Source organism: Brassica oleracea, chromosome C3 (assembly GCF_000695525.1).
Source record: "Brassica oleracea var. oleracea cultivar TO1000 chromosome C3, BOL, whole genome shotgun sequence".
NCBI lineage: Eukaryota > Viridiplantae > Streptophyta > Magnoliopsida > Brassicales > Brassicaceae > Brassica > Brassica oleracea.
The window spans coordinates 8209338-8227489 of NC_027750.1; the positions used below are offsets into that span (position 1 = coordinate 8209338).

General features: G+C 34.8%; 2 protein-coding genes and 1 long non-coding RNA gene across 5 annotated transcripts; 2 read left to right on the forward strand and 1 right to left on the reverse strand.

Moving 5' to 3' along the window:
• The first annotated feature begins 1023 nt into the window (after nt 1-1023).
• On the forward strand, nt 1024-5862 carry LOC106336067 (putative cell division cycle ATPase). The gene is made up of 13 exons (XM_013774786.1): nt 1024-1238; nt 2092-2302; nt 2392-2427; nt 2512-2608; nt 2696-2738; nt 2811-2896; nt 2977-3041; nt 3118-3611; nt 4017-4790; nt 4885-5020; nt 5107-5175; nt 5258-5389; nt 5471-5862. Exons 1-13 carry the CDS (start codon nt 1024-1026, stop codon nt 5582-5584), a joined length of 2472 nt encoding a protein of 823 aa, XP_013630240.1. The 3' UTR covers nt 5585-5862.
• Nucleotides 5863-6935: 1073 nt separating this feature from the next.
• Nucleotides 6936-9582, reverse strand: LOC106328159. 3 transcript variants are annotated; one of them, XR_001267570.1, is made up of 8 exons: nt 9104-9581; nt 8929-9015; nt 8679-8789; nt 8362-8529; nt 8023-8297; nt 7565-7909; nt 7374-7486; nt 6936-7100 (listed from the first exon to the last, which is right to left on the reverse strand). It is a non-coding gene; the product is annotated as an uncharacterized LOC106328159 (long non-coding RNA). The 3 variants fall into 3 exon arrangements; XR_001267571.1 differs by having other exon boundaries at nt 7565-8274; nt 9104-9582; XR_001267569.1 differs by having other exon boundaries at nt 7565-8297; nt 9104-9582.
• A 4374-nt stretch (nt 9583-13956) lies between these two features.
• LOC106332306 (probable membrane-associated kinase regulator 5) lies at nt 13957-15214 on the forward strand. The gene is made up of 2 exons (XM_013770775.1): nt 13957-14841; nt 14936-15214. Exons 1-2 carry the CDS (start codon nt 14010-14012, stop codon nt 15034-15036), a joined length of 933 nt encoding a protein of 310 aa, XP_013626229.1. The 5' UTR covers nt 13957-14009; the 3' UTR covers nt 15037-15214.
• The last annotated feature ends 2938 nt before the right edge of the window (nt 15215-18152 follow it).

Here is an 18152-nt window from a genome sequence, read left to right on the forward strand (position 1 = left end):
TTAGCTCTGATGCTTCTTCTAGTCATGTCTATCATGAGAGAATGAAATATATAGAAAATGACCGCAATCTAGTTGAGGAAGGGCGGTAAAGTGGTTTTCTCAAGACTACGTGTACAATAGGCAAATTCAACTAGCTAATGTGTTCATCAAATTATTCAACCTTAAATATTCAAGACTACGTGTACATGTCTTTTTCTTGAACTCTATTTTTTTTGAATTTTTCTTAGTTTATGTTGTAACTGAAACTACTCAGTTATGGACATATGTACAATGTGGCCGTTTCTGTGGTGAAAGTCACGCATGTGAGGAGTTACTATAACAAGATGAACTTTCGTAAATAAAAGTCAGTTAACTTATATGTACACGTATATGAACCAGTCCCAACTGTAAATTAAATTTTGACTAACAAAGGAGAAAGAATTTTACTTACGAGAACTCATTTGGTAATAGTAACTCCGCCCATGCGTGACTTTCACCACGGAAACGGCCACATTATACATATGATAACTGAGTAGTTTCAGTTGCAATATAAAGTTTTAAACTAAGAAAAATTAAAAAAAAATAGAGTTCAAGAAAAAGACATGAAAAACAAGAAAACCCGGTTACCGGTCAAAAAATATTTCTTACTTTATTTTATTATATTTTATTTCCACTGACAGAAAACTTAACTAATTTCTTTGGACAAAAAAAAACTAATTAAAGGTAAATTTTCTGATTTTTTGGATTTAATATTATTTATTTATCAGAAAGTTTCCATCTGAGTTTACTTTTTCCCGGGAAAGGGTTAACGTCCATAAGACTAACCCAAACGTCGCTATAAATAGAGACCCATCTTCTTCTTCTCCTCCATCGTCCAACCACCAAAAATCTTTTTTTACCCCAAACCCAAAAAATAAACTCTTCCATTTTCAAAAAAAACCCAAAAAAGATAAACTCTTTATTGTCTTACCTTGGAATGCACGTTGAGCTCCTTTTAGATCGTGTGATTTAGCAACGAAGGTTTTGCTCTGATCGGTGAGAAAAATGGAGCAGAAGAGCGTGTTGCTGTCAGCTTTAGGAGTTGGTGTTGGTTTAGGGATTGGGTTGGCATCGGGTCAGAGTTTGGGTAGATGGGCAAACGGGTCGGGTTCTGTAGAAGATGATCTCACAGGAGAACAGATTGAGCAAGAGCTGGTGAGACAAATTATTGATGGAAGAGAGAGTACTGTCACCTTCGATGAGTTTCCGTATTTCTTAAGGTATCTTCAAATTTAGCTCTCTGTTTATTGTTCTTTGTGTACTTAAAATATGATTATGATTAAAAAGAATCTTGAGTTCAATCAAAGATTCAATGCTTTTCTATGGACTTTCAGATCTATGGAGTTGAGATAAAGAGTGTGTTTGAAATATGCCAACTTGGCAAGTTGATTGTAATTTACATCTTCTTTGGAAAAAGATTCATTATATTTATACTGAAAAGGATTTAATATTGGTTATTAAAAAAGAAAATGATTGAATCTTTGGAAAAATGATGATCTTTTTTTCACTAAGAACATATTGGTTTGATTTAGCATATTTTTATTGGTGGTGAAAGGATCTTTGAATCTGTGGGTATCTAGGTTCAAAGAATGATAGAGATGTGAAATTCTGGGAATTAAAAAGTTTGCTTTTTCATTTTTCCAAGAAAAATATTTAGAAAGGGAAAAAAAATGATGGAAAGTGGGGTAGGTTAGTTGCACAACAAGCATGTGGATGATTTGGCAAAGGAAGACAGAGAGAGACAGCAAAGAAAAACAGAAAGATTCTTACATGTGATTCTACTAATTTAGTTTATCAATTTCCATTAATTCTTTTATATTTTCTGCTAACATTGTTTTTTGGATTCACTTCTCCATAATCAAACAAGTTTTTGTATGCTTTTCAAGAAATGTAATAAGATTTTTAATATCAAGAATCAGTTCACTTAGTGAATTATCTCTCTTATGATAAGATTTGAAGATATATTCTAATCTGTAAAACCTGAACTTTTGCATTTGGCTATATTTATGTTCTTGGTAATAAGACGAAGACAGTTTATAACTAATTCAAGATATGTTTATTTTTGTATGGCAGTGAGAGGACTAGAGTGTTACTGACAAGTTCAGCTTACGTTCATCTAAAAGAGTCTGATATATCGAAGCATACTCGGAATCTTGCACCTGCAAGTAAAGCCATTCTACTCTCTGGTCCTGCGGAGTTCTATCAGCAAATGCTTGCAAAAGCTTTGTCTCATTACTGTGAATCCAAGCTATTGCTGTTAGATATAACTGATTTCTCTATTAAGGTAAATCAACCAACCAATCGAACGCAAATAGTTTTCTAATTTCTCATAAGTCCTAAGTTTTCTCTATTATATATTTTTTTTGGAAACAGATACAAAGTAAATATGGATGCACCAAGAAGGAACCTGTAAGTTATAGTCCTATATATGCTTTATTATGCTGATTTTTTCAGAGCAATGACTCTGTTTTTCCTCTGTTTCTTGGTTTATAGTTTCACAAGAGGTCTATATCTGAGTTAACATTAGACAAAGTGTCTAGTTTAATGGGTTCCTTCTCGATGCTCTCTCAACGCGAAGTTGATCCAAGAGGTAAAACACACAACAAAAGCTCTCTACTCTGTCTTTTATTACTTCAAACATGACCTAAAGAGAGTTAAAATTCTTGTAAAATATTAGGGACATTGCGTCGACACACCAGTGGAAATGATCTTAAATCAAGGTTTGTCTCTGTTTCCTTACAATGAACATATTTTTTTTGTCTTCGTCAGCTCACTAGTTCCTTTAACTGCAGGAGTATAGAGACTTCAAACCGTCCTCCAAAGCACAAGAGAAATGCTTCTGCTGCTCCTGATATCAGTAGCATATCCTCTGTTTCAGGTTTGGAAACTGTTTATCACTACATCTTCAAGTTCTTACATCTATTTGCTTCATATATGAATTTTTTTATGGCATTATAGGTTGTAACAAACGCAGCACAAATCTATGTTTCGACGAGAAACTTTTCCTGCAATCACTTTACAAGGTAAACACACAAACTCTTCACAAGTATTCTAAACATTTTCGACGATTTTTCCATATTTATTGTCTTTCTCTGGCAGGTTTTGGTCTCTGTATCAGCGACAACTCCGCTAATAGTATACCTCAGGGACGTTGAGAAGCTTCTTGAGTCAGAAAGATTCTACAAGCTGTTCCAAAGACTCTTGAACAAGCTCTCTGGTCCAGTCTTGATTCTTGGGTCAAGAGTATTAGAACCAGAAGATGATTGCCAAGAAGTAAGCGAAAGGACATCCTCTCTTTTCCCTTACAACATTGAGATCAAACCACCGGAGGATGAGTCTCAGCTCATGAGCTGGAAAAGTCGTTTAGAAGATGACATGAAGATGATTCAGTTTCAAGACAACAAGAACCACATCGCGGAGGTTCTTGCTGCTAATGACATTGAATGCGATGACTTAGCTTCCATATGCCATGCGGATACAATGTGTTTGAGTAACCACATTGATGAAGTTGTGGTTTCTGCGATCACTTATCATTTGATACACACCAAAGAGCCTGAATACAGAAACGGAAAGCTTGTTATATCTTCCAAAAGGTAAGTACTAAACTACTAATGCATCAGGGTCGGATCTGGGCTAAGCTAAACATTGGTCTTGGTCCCTCAAAATTTTGAAAGTTTTTTTACATATGCATAGACACCTAAATTATGAAAAAAATATTATGAATTTTTTATTAAAAAATGTTTATAGCTCTCAAATTCTCGGACCGCATTTACAGTTTTTGCCAGCTTACTAAACTAATTCATATGATGTTGAAACATTGGTTTAGGCACCTAAATTTTTGAAAGTTTTTTACACATGCACAACCCCCTGAATTATGGAAAAAAAATTATTATAATTTTTAAAAAAATGTTTATAACTCCCAAATTCTCAGAACGGCCCTATAATGCATTCACAGTTTTTGCCAACTTATTAAATTGATTCATATGATGTTGCAACAGTTTGTCTCATGGACTAAGTATATTCCAAGAAGGTGGAAGCAGATCATTTGAGCTAGACACAAACACTGACTCTAAGCGTAAAGGAGGAGAAGTGTGTTCAAAGAGTGAGTCCAAACCTGAATCATCTGGTCCTGAAAACAAAAACGAGTTGGAGAAATCACTTCCTTCAAACAAGAATGATAATCCATCACCTCCCAAAGCGCCTGAGGTTGTTCCTGACAATGAGTTCGAGAAGCGGATAAGACCAGAGGTTATACCAGCAAATGAGATTGGCGTGACATTTGCAGATATTGGTTCTTTAGACGAAACAAAAGATTCACTTCAAGAGCTTGTAATGCTTCCACTTAGAAGACCTGATCTCTTCAAAGGCGGTCTTCTCAAGCCATGCAGAGGGATCCTTCTGTTTGGTCCTCCTGGTACTGGCAAAACTATGCTTGCAAAGGCCATTGCAAATGAAGCTGGAGCTAGTTTCATCAATGTCTCAATGTCTACAATCACTTCTAAATGGTTTGGAGAAGATGAGAAGAACGTTAGAGCTTTGTTTACTTTAGCAGCTAAAGTATCACCAACGATTATATTTGTGGATGAAGTTGATAGTATGTTGGGGCAAAGGACAAGAGTTGGAGAGCATGAAGCTATGAGGAAGATCAAGAATGAGTTTATGACGCATTGGGATGGGCTTATGACCAAACCTGGTGAAAGGATTCTGGTTCTTGCAGCTACGAACAGACCCTTTGATCTTGATGAAGCTATCATTAGGAGGTTTGAGAGGAGGTAGTACTATAAGTAAAATGCAAAATCTCTATAATCATTCTTGATGAATATACTATTGTGGCTGATTTTTTGTTTTATGTTTTGGGAATAACAGAATAATGGTGGGACTTCCTTCTATTGAGAGCAGAGAGAAGATTTTGAGAACTTTGTTGTCTAAGGAGAAGACAGATGAACTTGATTTTCATGAGCTTGGACAGATGACAGAAGGCTACAGTGGAAGTGATCTAAAGGTTTTTTTTGTGACATCTCTAACCAAAAAACTCAAAAGTCTTGTGTCAAATGGAAACTGACTGTTTGTTAAACATTTGTGCAACAGAACTTATGCATCACAGCTGCATACAGACCGGTTAGAGAGCTAATTCAACAAGAGAGATTGAAAGATCAGGTAAAAGGAGTGGAAGACCCTCTCTTGTGCTCTTTATTTATCGATTTCTTTACTGATTTTGACCATTCTTTGATGGTTTTAGGAGAGGAAAAAGAGGGAAGAAGCAGGAAAAGGCACGGAAGAAACAAAAGAAGAAGAAGAAGAAGCTTCAGAGGAGAGAGAGATTGTTTTGAGACCTTTGAACATGGAAGACATGAGAAAAGCTAAAAACCAGGTCAAACATCTTATCTCACTTTGATAAGAAAAGGCAATAACATAAGCAAACCCTAACTAAAATATGTTGTGTGTTTTGCAGGTAGGGGCGAGTTTTGCATCAGAAGGATCTGGAATGAATGAGCTGAAACAATGGAATGATTTGTATGGAGAAGGAGGCTCAAGGAAAAAGGAACAGCTCACTTATTTCCTCTGAAAACTACTAAACCCTAAAATTGTGGTTGTATGTTGCTTGGTGCACAAGGTATCAAACTGATCCGTTTGGTCTTTGGCAAATCAAAAAACAGAGAATCTTTTTTTACTTGTTAGGCTATTCCATATTCAGATCAAATTTTTAAGCCCATCTTCTTCTCTTTCTTCTTTTGGGTTCTTAAATTTTTCCTTAAAATTAAACTGTGATATTTTTCTTTATGTTCATAATTTATGTCATTGTGAAAGTGTAGTTTATGAATGTGGTAAACATATTTACATAAATATCTGCCTGCCTGGTCTTTTTTGCTTGTAGTTAATGTATGTAGCAAACTTACTCTGTCTTCTTAGTCTAGATTGATATTCTGAAAATTAAATTTCTAACTCCAAAATGTTAAACTGCAATTTAATTGAAGATTGCATATATCAAAGGTTTAAATGGTAGGATCACCCGCTTGCTTTCAGTGAACTGGGTTCCAAGTTATGTATTGAACAATAGAAGGAGTTCGATTTCTATGTAGTAAACAATTGTGCGGGCTATATATATTTTGTGTCTTATTGTTTTATGGTCCCATTTCATATTTATTTGCATATTTGGTTTCATACCACAATTATCTCTTGAATTGTCATTTCCATTCATCTCTCAAATCATCACACTTTTTATTTTCTCCGGCGAACTATTTGGTTTTCTCCAAATGGAATTACTTGGAATGTGCAATAGGGTTACGATGACCAAATGTCATGAACATATAACTATGATCAAATGTCATGAACACTTAACACTTCAGTATAATTTATTGTTCTTTTTGTTCAAACTATCGTCCATATTTCTTGCTTATACTTCGGCCTCCGTTCTGATTTGATTTTACCCGCAAGATTATATAATCACATGCATGTGTTAATTTGTATTTTGTATGTTTCCCAGTATTTGTGATTCCTTTTCATTTGCAATGACACATATATCTATCGGTCAATTTTGCATAACTTTGTGTTTTTCTAGTCTTGTCTATCCAGATATTTTCTTCGGAATAAATTGTAGGTACCTGCGTGACGTAACACCTTTGACATGGGTGTAGATACTAATTTTTTTTTTTTTAACTTTCTTGCGGAGACTATTAATATCTTTTTTTTCCTTTCGCCAAATTGATTTCACTACCATACAATTTAAAATGCAATTTCAGTTTCTTGAATCACAGATTCTCACAAATTGAGTTCATATCTTTTCCAATTATATACAGTATCATAATCATGTAATATAACATTATGATATTTTTTGTCCTTTTTTATGTCTACATTTCCTATGACTACATTTCATTCTTAGCATTACTACCTCTTGTTGATGAATAAATCATGTCATGGGCACTCAATTCTGTTGATAGTTTAACTGCAAATTAATCTTGTTAAGATACAACAAAAAGTAAGGAAGCCAATAAGGACTTGAGCTAGTGAAGCTCAATGAATATTATTTTCTTCTCTTTTTCACCGGATATGTAGTAGAACAATGACGTCCGATAATCATTAACCTGTCATCAACAAATGAATAAGATTCACCAGTATGTTTTAGGTAAAATTTAATTCACTTGTCTGCTCATTAGCCGATGCATAATGATTTTCAAAAGCCTTTGAACTGCTAAGCCAGATTATAGACATGTGTTTCTCAATGCCTCACAATTCACATATACAAACTAATTTAACAAATGTTTATAAACTGAAGCTTAACAGGACTGGAGTAAACCAAAACAATATTGTTTTCGGTCAATCTTGTGACTAACAAAACTTGTTGACGTGAGTATTACCTGCTCGTTAGAGTTGAAGATTAGCGTGTTTATATCTCCAATTTACACAAGCTCTTTCTTTTTGATCTCTTCCATGGTATCAACACATTACCTCTGATGCTGCATCTCCCAAGCTGCAGGTTACACATAAGATGCCAATGATTAACAAACATTTAAATATGATTTCAAGCCAAGATAGAATGAGTCGTAACCTGCTTGTGAACTCTTTGATGGCAGGAATGTTGGTGTCATAGTAAAATTTGGTAGATGGTGTGGAGGTCAGATAGAGGTTACCTGTACAAGCAAGAGTGTTGCCTGACAAAATATATGTATGGAAAACAATGAATTGGGAAGTCGCATGTGGGAGAGCTTCAAAGTTTTGAGTGGCTGACGGCTGATGGGGCAACAATAGCATCGGAGGATGATATGTCCGAAGAAGGGCTCTAGGTTTCGAGTGAAGATAAACTCAAAGAGCGTGTTTGTGAAGCTTGATTCCAGTCTTAGCCCCCTTTTATTTGTAGGGTTAGAGGTGTTCCTCGGTTTTCATACGCATCAGGCTATTGTAGAGCAAGGGAGACAGAGAGTTCGTGGGATTTATTGACTTAAATCTGAACTGAAAATTCATTGCAACATTCAACGGAGAGTGAGAAAGAGAAGAAAAGTTGCTTACCATGCGCCCCTCTTTCTCTCCCAACTTTTCGAGATCGCATCAGGTGGAGCCATTCCGGACAGTCAGGCCGGCTCCCACCCACCCCTCCTTCAGCGTCTGAGCTTACTGACAGAGTAGTTGGCGTCCGGTGACATTTCAGTGGTGCTTCTCTTCTCCCTCTTCCGATACCGTTTTTGGATCCATAGGAGAGCCTCGGGGGTCTTGGTGGGATCTACCTTAACACCAGCACTGGTGCAAGTTCTCACTGCTTCTCTGACACCAGGACGACAAGGATCCTTTACAGAGTAAAAATCGTCACATAGTGAACACATAAAACAAACCTCATATTTGCATGCCTACCTTTATACCAACGATAGCAAGCAAAGTCAACTCATCTTCAAGTAAAGACCATTTATCCAAGTCCTCCTGTTCCTTGGGAACTTTGTTCAGCTCTTGTGTTCTGCATGCAATAGCCACACACCGCAGGCTATTTTTCGCCATGGCATCAATAGCAAGTCTGAAAAACTCCTGTCAAATAATTTCCAAACCAGAAATGTTATTGATATTTGGGATGAGAGCAAAGTACAGGCAAATCTTATAGTCCTCCTAATTTACTCTCTAGCACCAATAATAAGAACTTTGAGAGATTGGTAGTCACAAATGTTGTGTCACATCACCTTCTGGCTATCAAGTGGGCTGCAGAGTACCATTTGAGTCCATGTATTGTGTACAGCAAGCCAGAACTATCTCCGCCGCTCCTTCCAATGAATGAAAACTTCAGAATCACCCTGCAGTGAGTTAATATATACTCATGATCACCTCCATATGATAGACTTTTCCTCATTGAATAGCAATGAGAAGTCAAATGCCTTCACAACATTTACTTATTTCCTAATCTTAAAACTGGAGAAAAGATCAAGAAGTTACTCTAAGAACAGCAACACCTCCGCGCTTTTTCCCAGAATTGAAAGGGAAAGCATGGATGATAGCAGACTCCGACCTGATAGTATCAAACTGCAACAATAGCTTTCTTTAAAATATATATGCACATACATAAGAAACATATGTCAAAGATGGATCAGAATAAACAAACATTTGATACCTTATACGCCCAAGACAGAATAGCCTTCTCTGTAGGAGATCCAGAAATCTCCACCTCTCCACCATCCTACAGTAATAACGACATGAGCACTAACCAAGTGATGGCTCGTCGGTCGAAGGGGCTGCCTCTGGGATTTCTATCGGCAGTGCTTCCGAGACGGCGGTGCTTTGAAGGTACACCGGCGACAGTTCTATCGGCTGGCATGGACACGCCACCGTAGTGATGACCCGGATAACTGAATCTCCTTCCCGTCGGTGCTCATCGGAGGTCGAGGCGTAGCCTCCTTCGTGTTCTTCCCCCATGTTCCTAATCTTTTTGTTTGAGATCTGTGGTTTGTTGTGTTTCTTATATTTCCATGTAACCTAGCCATCTCTGTTTCATAGGTGTACAGTTTCTTGAGAAAGAGAAGAAGCCGAAGAGATAATGAAGATAGAATGTCGAGAGATAGAAGATTTTTCTAACCCCAGTAAATAATCTATACGAAAACGCGTTAGTAAAATAAATATATATTGTTTAAGTAGGACCCATAAAAATAGAGAGAAAGAGAGTTTGCTGACGGGCCCAACCAATAACATGTGAAAGCCCAAATCAAAACAAAACAAAACAAACCACACCGAAAGCTCACTCGAGAAACAATAAAACACGGGAGACCCACTGTCGACTTGCCGCCTCAGGAGGAGAGAAACTCTCCTATTATATAATAGATTTGGTAACTAGAGGAGAATATGATCCTGGGACGAGGGGGCATTAACTACCCCAATCCCTGATTAGCACTCTTCCAAATAGTTTTAGAGTAGGTGCAATAAAAATTACAGATGATACTAGGACTCGTTTGTTGAGCAACATAACAAGCAAATAGGTTCCACATCCAGCCCCCACGCCAACAACTATCAAGAGATGGATTTCTGTTCAGTAAAAATAGTCACTCCGAAATTGAGGATGATTGTTAGTAATTTTTTAAACAGTTTCTGGTTTTTGATTTTCCAAAAACCATTTTTGACCCAATCCAAATTTTTGAAGATTAGATTTTCTAAAATTTAGAAAAACTAGTTTTTAAAATAACTACATATTTCTAAGCAAAAGCCAAAATCTAAGTTTTTCTAGTTTTATGGTTTAACAATGATTTTTTTGAAAATATAAATACTGTTATTTAATAAATATTAATATAAGAAACAATATTCAAAAGATGAGTAATAAAGTAAATATATATTTTACTTGGTTACTTACCGTACGAAAGTACTAAGTAACATTCACAATCACATACACATAAATATACTATTATATGTATATATATGCATAGTTTTGGAATTTTAGTTTTAACAATATAGGTCCAGCCTATTTTACGAAATACTTTTGTAGTGAAGTCTATCACCAAATAACATTGTTTTAGAATTTTTGGATTTATAGCTAATTTATTTTTCTTTGATACAAACATGTCAAAATAATTAATATTAAAAATTTAAACCTATCAATAAAATAATTTTAGTTCTTAAAGTAAACTATTACAAAATATTATGTATATATGGATGTTAATATTTATAAAAAATATATAAAATAAGTTTATGTGTGTTTTGGTAATAATATTATGTGTGTTTTGGTAATAATATTCTATATTTTATTATTTCCAGGATAAATATTTTACCATTACTAAAGTTTTCATTTTATTATTTTAAAAGGAAAAATTAAAAACTAGAACTAAAATCTAAAATGACCAATCATGTTTTTTTTTAACTAAAATCTACTGCAAAATTAAAAACCAAAAACCAAAATCTAAAATCGAAAATTCGAAAACGAAAAACGAAAAATGAAAATCTAAAATCTAGAAACCAAACAAACAATCATTACTAGAGCGATTCAGAATATATAACTATACTTTATGCCAAATTAATGGACCAAGTAACATAAGGTTTGAAATACGTATTGCATCCAAAACTCCTTAGAACAGAAATTCATGAACACTTTGTGGTTAATTGACCCAGTGGGAATATCACTAGCATCACTACGGTTCACTAGCATGCCAAAGTTGAACCGTAGTGATGAAAGAGAGAAGACGTAGCCTATGTGTGAGGGATAATGAGGAACTTGAGTAAGCAAAAAGGGTAAATAAATGCAAGTCTACGCAATGTTCATTATGTACTATTATATATAGCCTAATGATATTTAGTCGTGGAAACCATTATTATTGTGTTTCAATTTTATGACGCAGAGTATTTTTTAAGGTAATAGCCAACGTTATATTATTTGTTCAAATTTTCTTTATTGATTTATCTACTTTTTAGCCCAATTCGTTCAATACCTAATAAAGATAGATGTAATGATGCATATTGCATACACAAATTCCATGACAAATGCGTGGATTTAGTTATTCACGTGTAGGCATATCTTTTGTGTTATATTCTATGTCATTTTTAGGTATAAACACTTTAGTCGGTATAGCTCAACGCTTTCCTTAGAATCCTTATTCTATTTTTATCACTAACTATTATATAGTTTAAGAGTTAACTACAGCAAAATATAAACCAAGTTCTAAAGACAATTATGTTTAGTTATAGACAAAAAAAAAAAAGCAATCTGATGGAACTAGTCAAGTATGGAACGAAGGGAACTGGATTATTTTGCTTTGTTGGTTCATAATCATACGTTGCTGCAGTGAAAACAAGAATACTAGAACAAGAATGGGATCTTAAAATTGAACCCAAAAACATTTAAAAACAAAGCTGAAAAGTATAAAACATTGTTAGGCTAATCAATAACTTATTAAAAATAATATTTTGATTCTCGTTTGTATTAAAGTTAAAAGAAAATGTGTTGAACAAAAAAAGTTACAAAGCAAACCGTTCTTTAGACCCCTTTTTTTTGTGCACACCGTTCTTTAGACTTTAAAGTGAAAGAAGGTCGAAATTTTTGAAATTCACAAAAGAAACAGCTTTTCAAGTCAAAGCTTTTGAGGTTAAAACCTTTGGTCTAAATGTATAAACACATACACAATAAACAACTTATTCTTTCATAGTAGAGACAAAAGGAAAATTGAACTATGTAATGGACCAAATATACTTTTGTCATGGAAAGAACACGAACTTATCTTTTAACAAAAAAGGTAAGAACGTCAGGGAGCCGAACTCTTCTTCATTTTCTAAGTAAATATGTATTTGTCATTCTTATTAATTAACTTCCATGTAACCACGTTCTTCGTTTATCTTCTTCTTTTTTAAAAAAAAAAACTTTCTATTTAATTGCAAGTAACCATTACAGCTATGACAAAGTCATGCAGTTTTTAAAAGTAGAGATAAGCGAGAGCTAATTAGCTGATGTTTAGAAGCAATACAAGTTCCTAATAGAGAAGAAGGGATAGAGTAAGGACCGAGAGTTCTCAAACTCAAGTACTTGGAGAGTTCATAACGTCAAAGACGAAATTATCCTCGTCCACCTCTTTACCTCCACCGCGATTACCCCGTCCACGAGCTAGAGGATGCGATCTTTTTGCTACCTTAGGATATGAGTTCGTGGGTGCCCTCAAACAATTATAGCCAAAACATGTATTGTGTTTTCGTTGTTATAGTTATAGTTAACTATGTTTCAAAGTTTTTACATTAATCCAAAATTTGATCAAACTATTGACAATTCTGACATGATATTAGTATTTAGTACTAACGTATAATTGCATTTAAAATAATAATACTGACAAAAAATTATTGAGTTATTAAGAAAATTGCTTTCCAATTATGTAGCTTTTGGATAATATCTTGTAAGATTCAAAAAAAAAAAAAGATTGAGCTCACATGTAAGTATACTGTATACATATAATAAAAGTTTTTAAGAAATGAGAAATTAGTCAATGAAGAAAAAAAAGTCGCTGGATAGGGATGGTTATACTTTTATTTGCTTGAATCTTCTAAGATTACAGCTGGACTAGGATTTGGATATTGAAGACTTGGCGGTTGCTTAATTATGTTTTGTCTACAGCTTTGGACAAAGGTTTCAGATTCCTGAACATGTTCTTGAAATCTTTTGCGACCATGCCTCCCCTAAGCATTTCACAGGAATTTGCAAATTGTTTTGTAATTCCTTTGATCCTATCATGTTGTTATATGTTTTCATGTTTTAACCTTGGTGTGGCTGTGTTTCTTTGCTTCCATATTGTTCTCGTTTGGAACAATTTCTCCTATATGGAATGTAGCCATCTTAGCAATAATGCAATCGTTTGGCCGGTGCACACAAAAAAGGGGAGGGATTTAGATTAAATAACTGAAATTCTCCAAATCATCAATCCAATAAGCCATCATTAATTATCACTGGTATATTTTTTGTTATGTTTTTTTTGGCTAATGTACTTCTGTCCATATTATTGTGGTTAACCAAGTTTTTCCATTATTTTAAGCTCTTCGTATTTGGTTCGTTTGCTCGTCTTTCCAAATATAACTCATTGTTTGAGATGTAAATATTGTTATTTGACAGCAAAAAAACAAACAAAATAAAGCACTTTAGCTTACAAAAGCTACTACTACCATATGTGTCTTGTGCTTATAATGATAAACAAATGAAGACAATAGATGGAACAAATGTTTTAGCATGTGCATGTAAAAATAAAAATAATAAAGCAAAAGTGAAAAAGAAAAAGAAAAATAAAAATAAAAGAGAAAAACAATAGAAGTAAAGAAAAGGAACGGTAATAAAAAGTAGAGAAATTTCACTATTCAAAAAAACAAAATTCATCTTAAATGCCATTTTCATTTATCTTTTTTTCTCCCTTTACAAATTCTTTTTTAATAAAAAGATTATTTCGAAAAGCTCAGCTTCTCCTTTCTTCTCCCTTTAAAACCTTAACGTGCCCATTCCGTTGACAAAAGCCAAGCTCTTACTATCTCTCTCTCTCTTGCATCTTCTCTCTCTCTCTCTCTCTCTCTAAATGGAAGCTCTCACCTTTATGAAATTCTGGCTAACCAACACCACCGTCAATAAACCCCGCCGTGAAACCAGAATCTCAGAATCCGCCGTCGGATCCTCCGCCGCACTAGAAGATTCCCAAGTTGATCTCTGCGAGGGAGATGATTCCTTCTTCGAGCTCGAGATCTCTCTCTCCGACTTCTCCTTACATAAAAACAAAACCCCTGAAGAAAAACACACGACGTTCTCTGTCTCTAAAAGCAAAGTCATCCCTTTCGTCGAACCCACTTCAAAACCTCAATCTCCGACAACTCCACTAAACTCCGGTCGAAAGTTTCGTGCTTTCTCCTTTAAGAAGAAAGAAAACAACAGAAGCCTCAACGTAATGTTCAAAACCGAAGACGAAACAACAACAAGAAGCTTAAGAAAAACGACGACCACTGCGAAGTCACAGCTCAAACCCGACACGATGTTCTTCGAGGACTCTGTTTCCTCTGTTTCTTCATCAAAGAGATTCTTTGACCTCATAAAGCCTCTATACAACAAAACAACCAAGAAACAGAGCGTCAACAGTGTATCCACATCTCCTGCGTCTTCACCGGCGACGGCGAGGGAGAAACAGAGGAATAATAAACCGTCAGGGATTCGAAGACAGCTTGGGAAGAGCCGGTCGGCGTCTGCGACTTTGTCTCCGGCGAAGAGAGTCGACGAGTCTTTACAGGTGCAACAAGATGGGATTCAAAGCGCCATTCTCCACTGCAAGAAATCGTTTCAAGGGTCAGAATCTTATATGCTATCGCGATCTTGCAGTGAATCTTACTCGCAAGAGAAACTCAGTACTTCGTCGTATGAAGGTAAATTATCAATTCTAATATTTGGATTATTTTATTTAGTTTAAGATAAATATCCGAAAATGCTAATTAAAATTCTTATGTTTTTTTTTTGTAGATTCGTATTTGTTTTCAAGATTATCAAGCGAATCAATGTCGGAGAAATCATTCGATAGCCTGACTTCAATCAAGGAACAGAGGGAGAAGATTAGCGATTAGTTTTTTTTTGTATTAAGATATTTTAGTTCCCTTTGAAAAATTAGTTTAAAATGGCGATGAAGATGGGAAAATAGAAAAATCTTGTTGCAGGATCAGTAATGTTTCAGATTAGTGATGTGTCTCATTTTTTTGCTTTATGTAGTGACGGATCATTATGTGAATCCTGACACCTAGAAAATTGAAAAATTGAAAAATAGTAAATATTATATATATTTATTTCATAACTCTGTCGTCTTCGTCTGTCACACATCTCACAATATGCCATAATTAATCTTCACAGTAATGAGCCAAAAATATTTCTTGGTAGAATTTTTTCTTTTTTCAGAAAGGGCTTTTCTTGCAGAAAATTGTTGCTTTGAGCTTTTGATTATATGATATGCTCAATTCGAAACTATGCTAGGCGCTAGTCGGGCGGGAACCCCGGGCCTAGCGAATTACCAAGAAATCGGGGATTAAGCGGAGATTAATTGGGGCCTAGTTTTTATATTTTTATTCTATTTATATGTGTATATATATTAATATATGTGTGAATGGACAAACAAATTGACGTCTCCTGGTGGCTTGGACCTTGTGCTGACGCCAATCAACCTGTCTTCGAACCGCAGGGGTGTGTGTTTTATTTATTTTCGATTATTAGTGAGTGAGGGAAAAAGAAGGGAAATTATAATCTATATATAGTCTTCTTTCTAGTAGAGACTTAGTCAAGTGTTTGGGCTTCTTAGTAGGCCTAAAAATACATTCATAGTTTGCAATTTTTTAGTCGGGCCGACTAACCAAATAATGGGCCGACTAATCGCTAAATAGGCCGATTAATCGGTTTGTTGGGCCGATTTTTCAGTTGGCGATTATTACCGACTAACCAAATAATGGGCCGACTAATCGCTAAATAGGCCGATTAATCGGTTTGTTGGGCCGATTTTTCAGTTGGCGATTTTTTTATCCGAATTGAGCAAAGTCGCGGCGGCTTAAGTCCGATCAGCGATTAAACGGGCGCCTAGGCGGCTAGGCGCCCGAGTTTTTGAACAGAGATGATATGAGAGTATTATTAGGTATAAAAAGGATCGTTTATAGAGTGGATACTGAAAGTACAGTGCATTGAAAATTGAACGTTAGCATGTTGATATATGATTATGTATTTTGGCTTAATTGCCACGATAATATATGAACTAGGTGATAACTCGCGCCCTGCGCGGAGCGAATAGATTTAAAAGTATTATAATTTTTAATATGTAGACATAATAAAAGTTAAAGTCATAGTAAAAAAAATATATGTAAGAAAGTACGGGTTATACCTAAGAATAGTATGTCAATATAAATTTATATGTGATGGACTTTAACATTAAATAGTATATTTATTTGCATAAAGGTAAATTATAAATATAAGATTAAATGAACAATGTATCAGAAAACAAAAGAAAATGAAAAACAGAGACAAAATAACTGTTGTCAATAATGTCTTCAGAAGTATTCGTTTGCAATCCTATTATGAGCAATAGCAAAGGGATCATCTTGAGAAATTAAAAACATTATTTAACAAAATATGTAAATGCATGTATTACCTCAATTGTAAAACATCAATTTCTGGAACACCAGTGGGGTCAAAGACAATTTTGGAAAACCCATCAATGTTAGTAACCTTCTTAAGTCGGCCTTATTATGAAATATGAAAAATATTAGCAAGATATACATATAATATCAGCTCCAAAAGATTTATTATATACAATAGATTACCTTGTCCCCGATTAATTTGCCAACACTGTAAAACACATAATATTATGTCTGCATCTATAGAATTCCATAAATCATTGAAAACATGAGCAAGTGCACCATAAGCGACACACTTAATGACGACGTTACTGTAAAAAAAAAAATTACATGAGACCATGTGATACTATAAAAATGTATATCTTTCTCTATACAGATGTTGAATACTTACGGGATGTGTAGTACAAAAAAACGGATTTTGTGGTCGATGATACCATTATTTCGTTAGTAGGTTCCATCATATATTCTTCAAGAAATCTTACTCCTATCACTTGACCATAAATATCTGATCGATATGCAAAAATATTTACACATATTTAGATACTGCATATTATCAATATGAACACATTCACGATTATTTTGCTGCTCTCAATTTACATTTAATTATATAGAAGATAAAACATACCAATAGGAAACTTAGGATGATGTAAGCCGCGGTAGAGATCATCCCAGTTTGGAAAACAATAAAAGCTGAAATGTTGTATAGGATCGATCTTCACAATGACAGAGGAGTTAGTGAGGTTAATATTTTATCGGTTCCTTGTCAATCGAATACGCTCTGCTGCATGGGATAGCTCGAAATCTTTAATTTCATAGGAGTGACCTTCCTCCAATGGCATATCAGCTGAAGCCTCCAAATCTCTAACCAAAGTGGCTTGAATTGTATTTCCCTTTGTGTTCTAGCATTTCTTTAAAGTAGGTCATTGGAATTAGTAACGTCAGCCAGAAGATTGATGTTGTGGACTGGTTGCTGTGTCTGGACAGTAACCCCTGAAGTTGGTGTAAGTCTCTTATTTGGCAATTCTAATTTTGAATCTGCCAACAACCATATGAGAAAATGGTTGAGATTATTAAATCTCTATATGAACTTATTACCAATCATGTATTGAAATACCAATACCTTGTTTCTGTCTTTTTGGTGGGCGGTGGTCGGAGGGATTTTCTTTTCCAGAGTTATGTTGTTCGCGGTTCATGATTGAACTCTGAGTTCCCAGCACTGATGTCACGAAAACGACTTTGTCTTAGCAAAGGTAAAAGTGGATTGTGGTTCGTACGTCATCACCATCTATGATTTACCGTAATCATATATTTCCTTACCAATCTTGTAACATCACGGAATAATCAGTGCTCTTGTTTTAATGGCAAGTTGATTGTAATATTTCCAATTTACTAATATAAGTTCAATAATAGAATATTTAACGCATGAATTAGTTTCTGACGTTGATATAAGACAAAACAACATATATTTACGAAATGTTATGGCTCTGATAAGTAATATAATAAATATATATAGTTTCGAAATGTTTCAATGGCCGCAATGGTACACATAACAATACACTTCTCCACCTACA

Excerpts from the sequence above, each read along its gene's own strand:
- LOC106336067 (XM_013774786.1), top strand. The coding sequence starts at position 1,024 with ATGGAGCAGAAGAGCGTGTTGCTGTCAGCTTTAGGAGTTGGTGTTGGT. Across the intron at positions 1,239-2,091 it reads GAGTTTCCGTATTTCTTAAG|TGAGAGGACTAGAGTGTTAC; the intron begins GTATCTTCAAAT and ends TTTGTATGGCAG. Across the intron at positions 5,390-5,470 it reads TGAGAAAAGCTAAAAACCAG|GTAGGGGCGAGTTTTGCATC; the intron begins GTCAAACATCTT and ends TGTGTTTTGCAG.
- LOC106332306 (XM_013770775.1), top strand. The coding sequence starts at position 14,010 with ATGGAAGCTCTCACCTTTATGAAATTCTGGCTAACCAACACCACCGTC. Across the intron at positions 14,842-14,935 it reads CAGTACTTCGTCGTATGAAG|ATTCGTATTTGTTTTCAAGA; the intron begins GTAAATTATCAA and ends TTTTTTTTGTAG.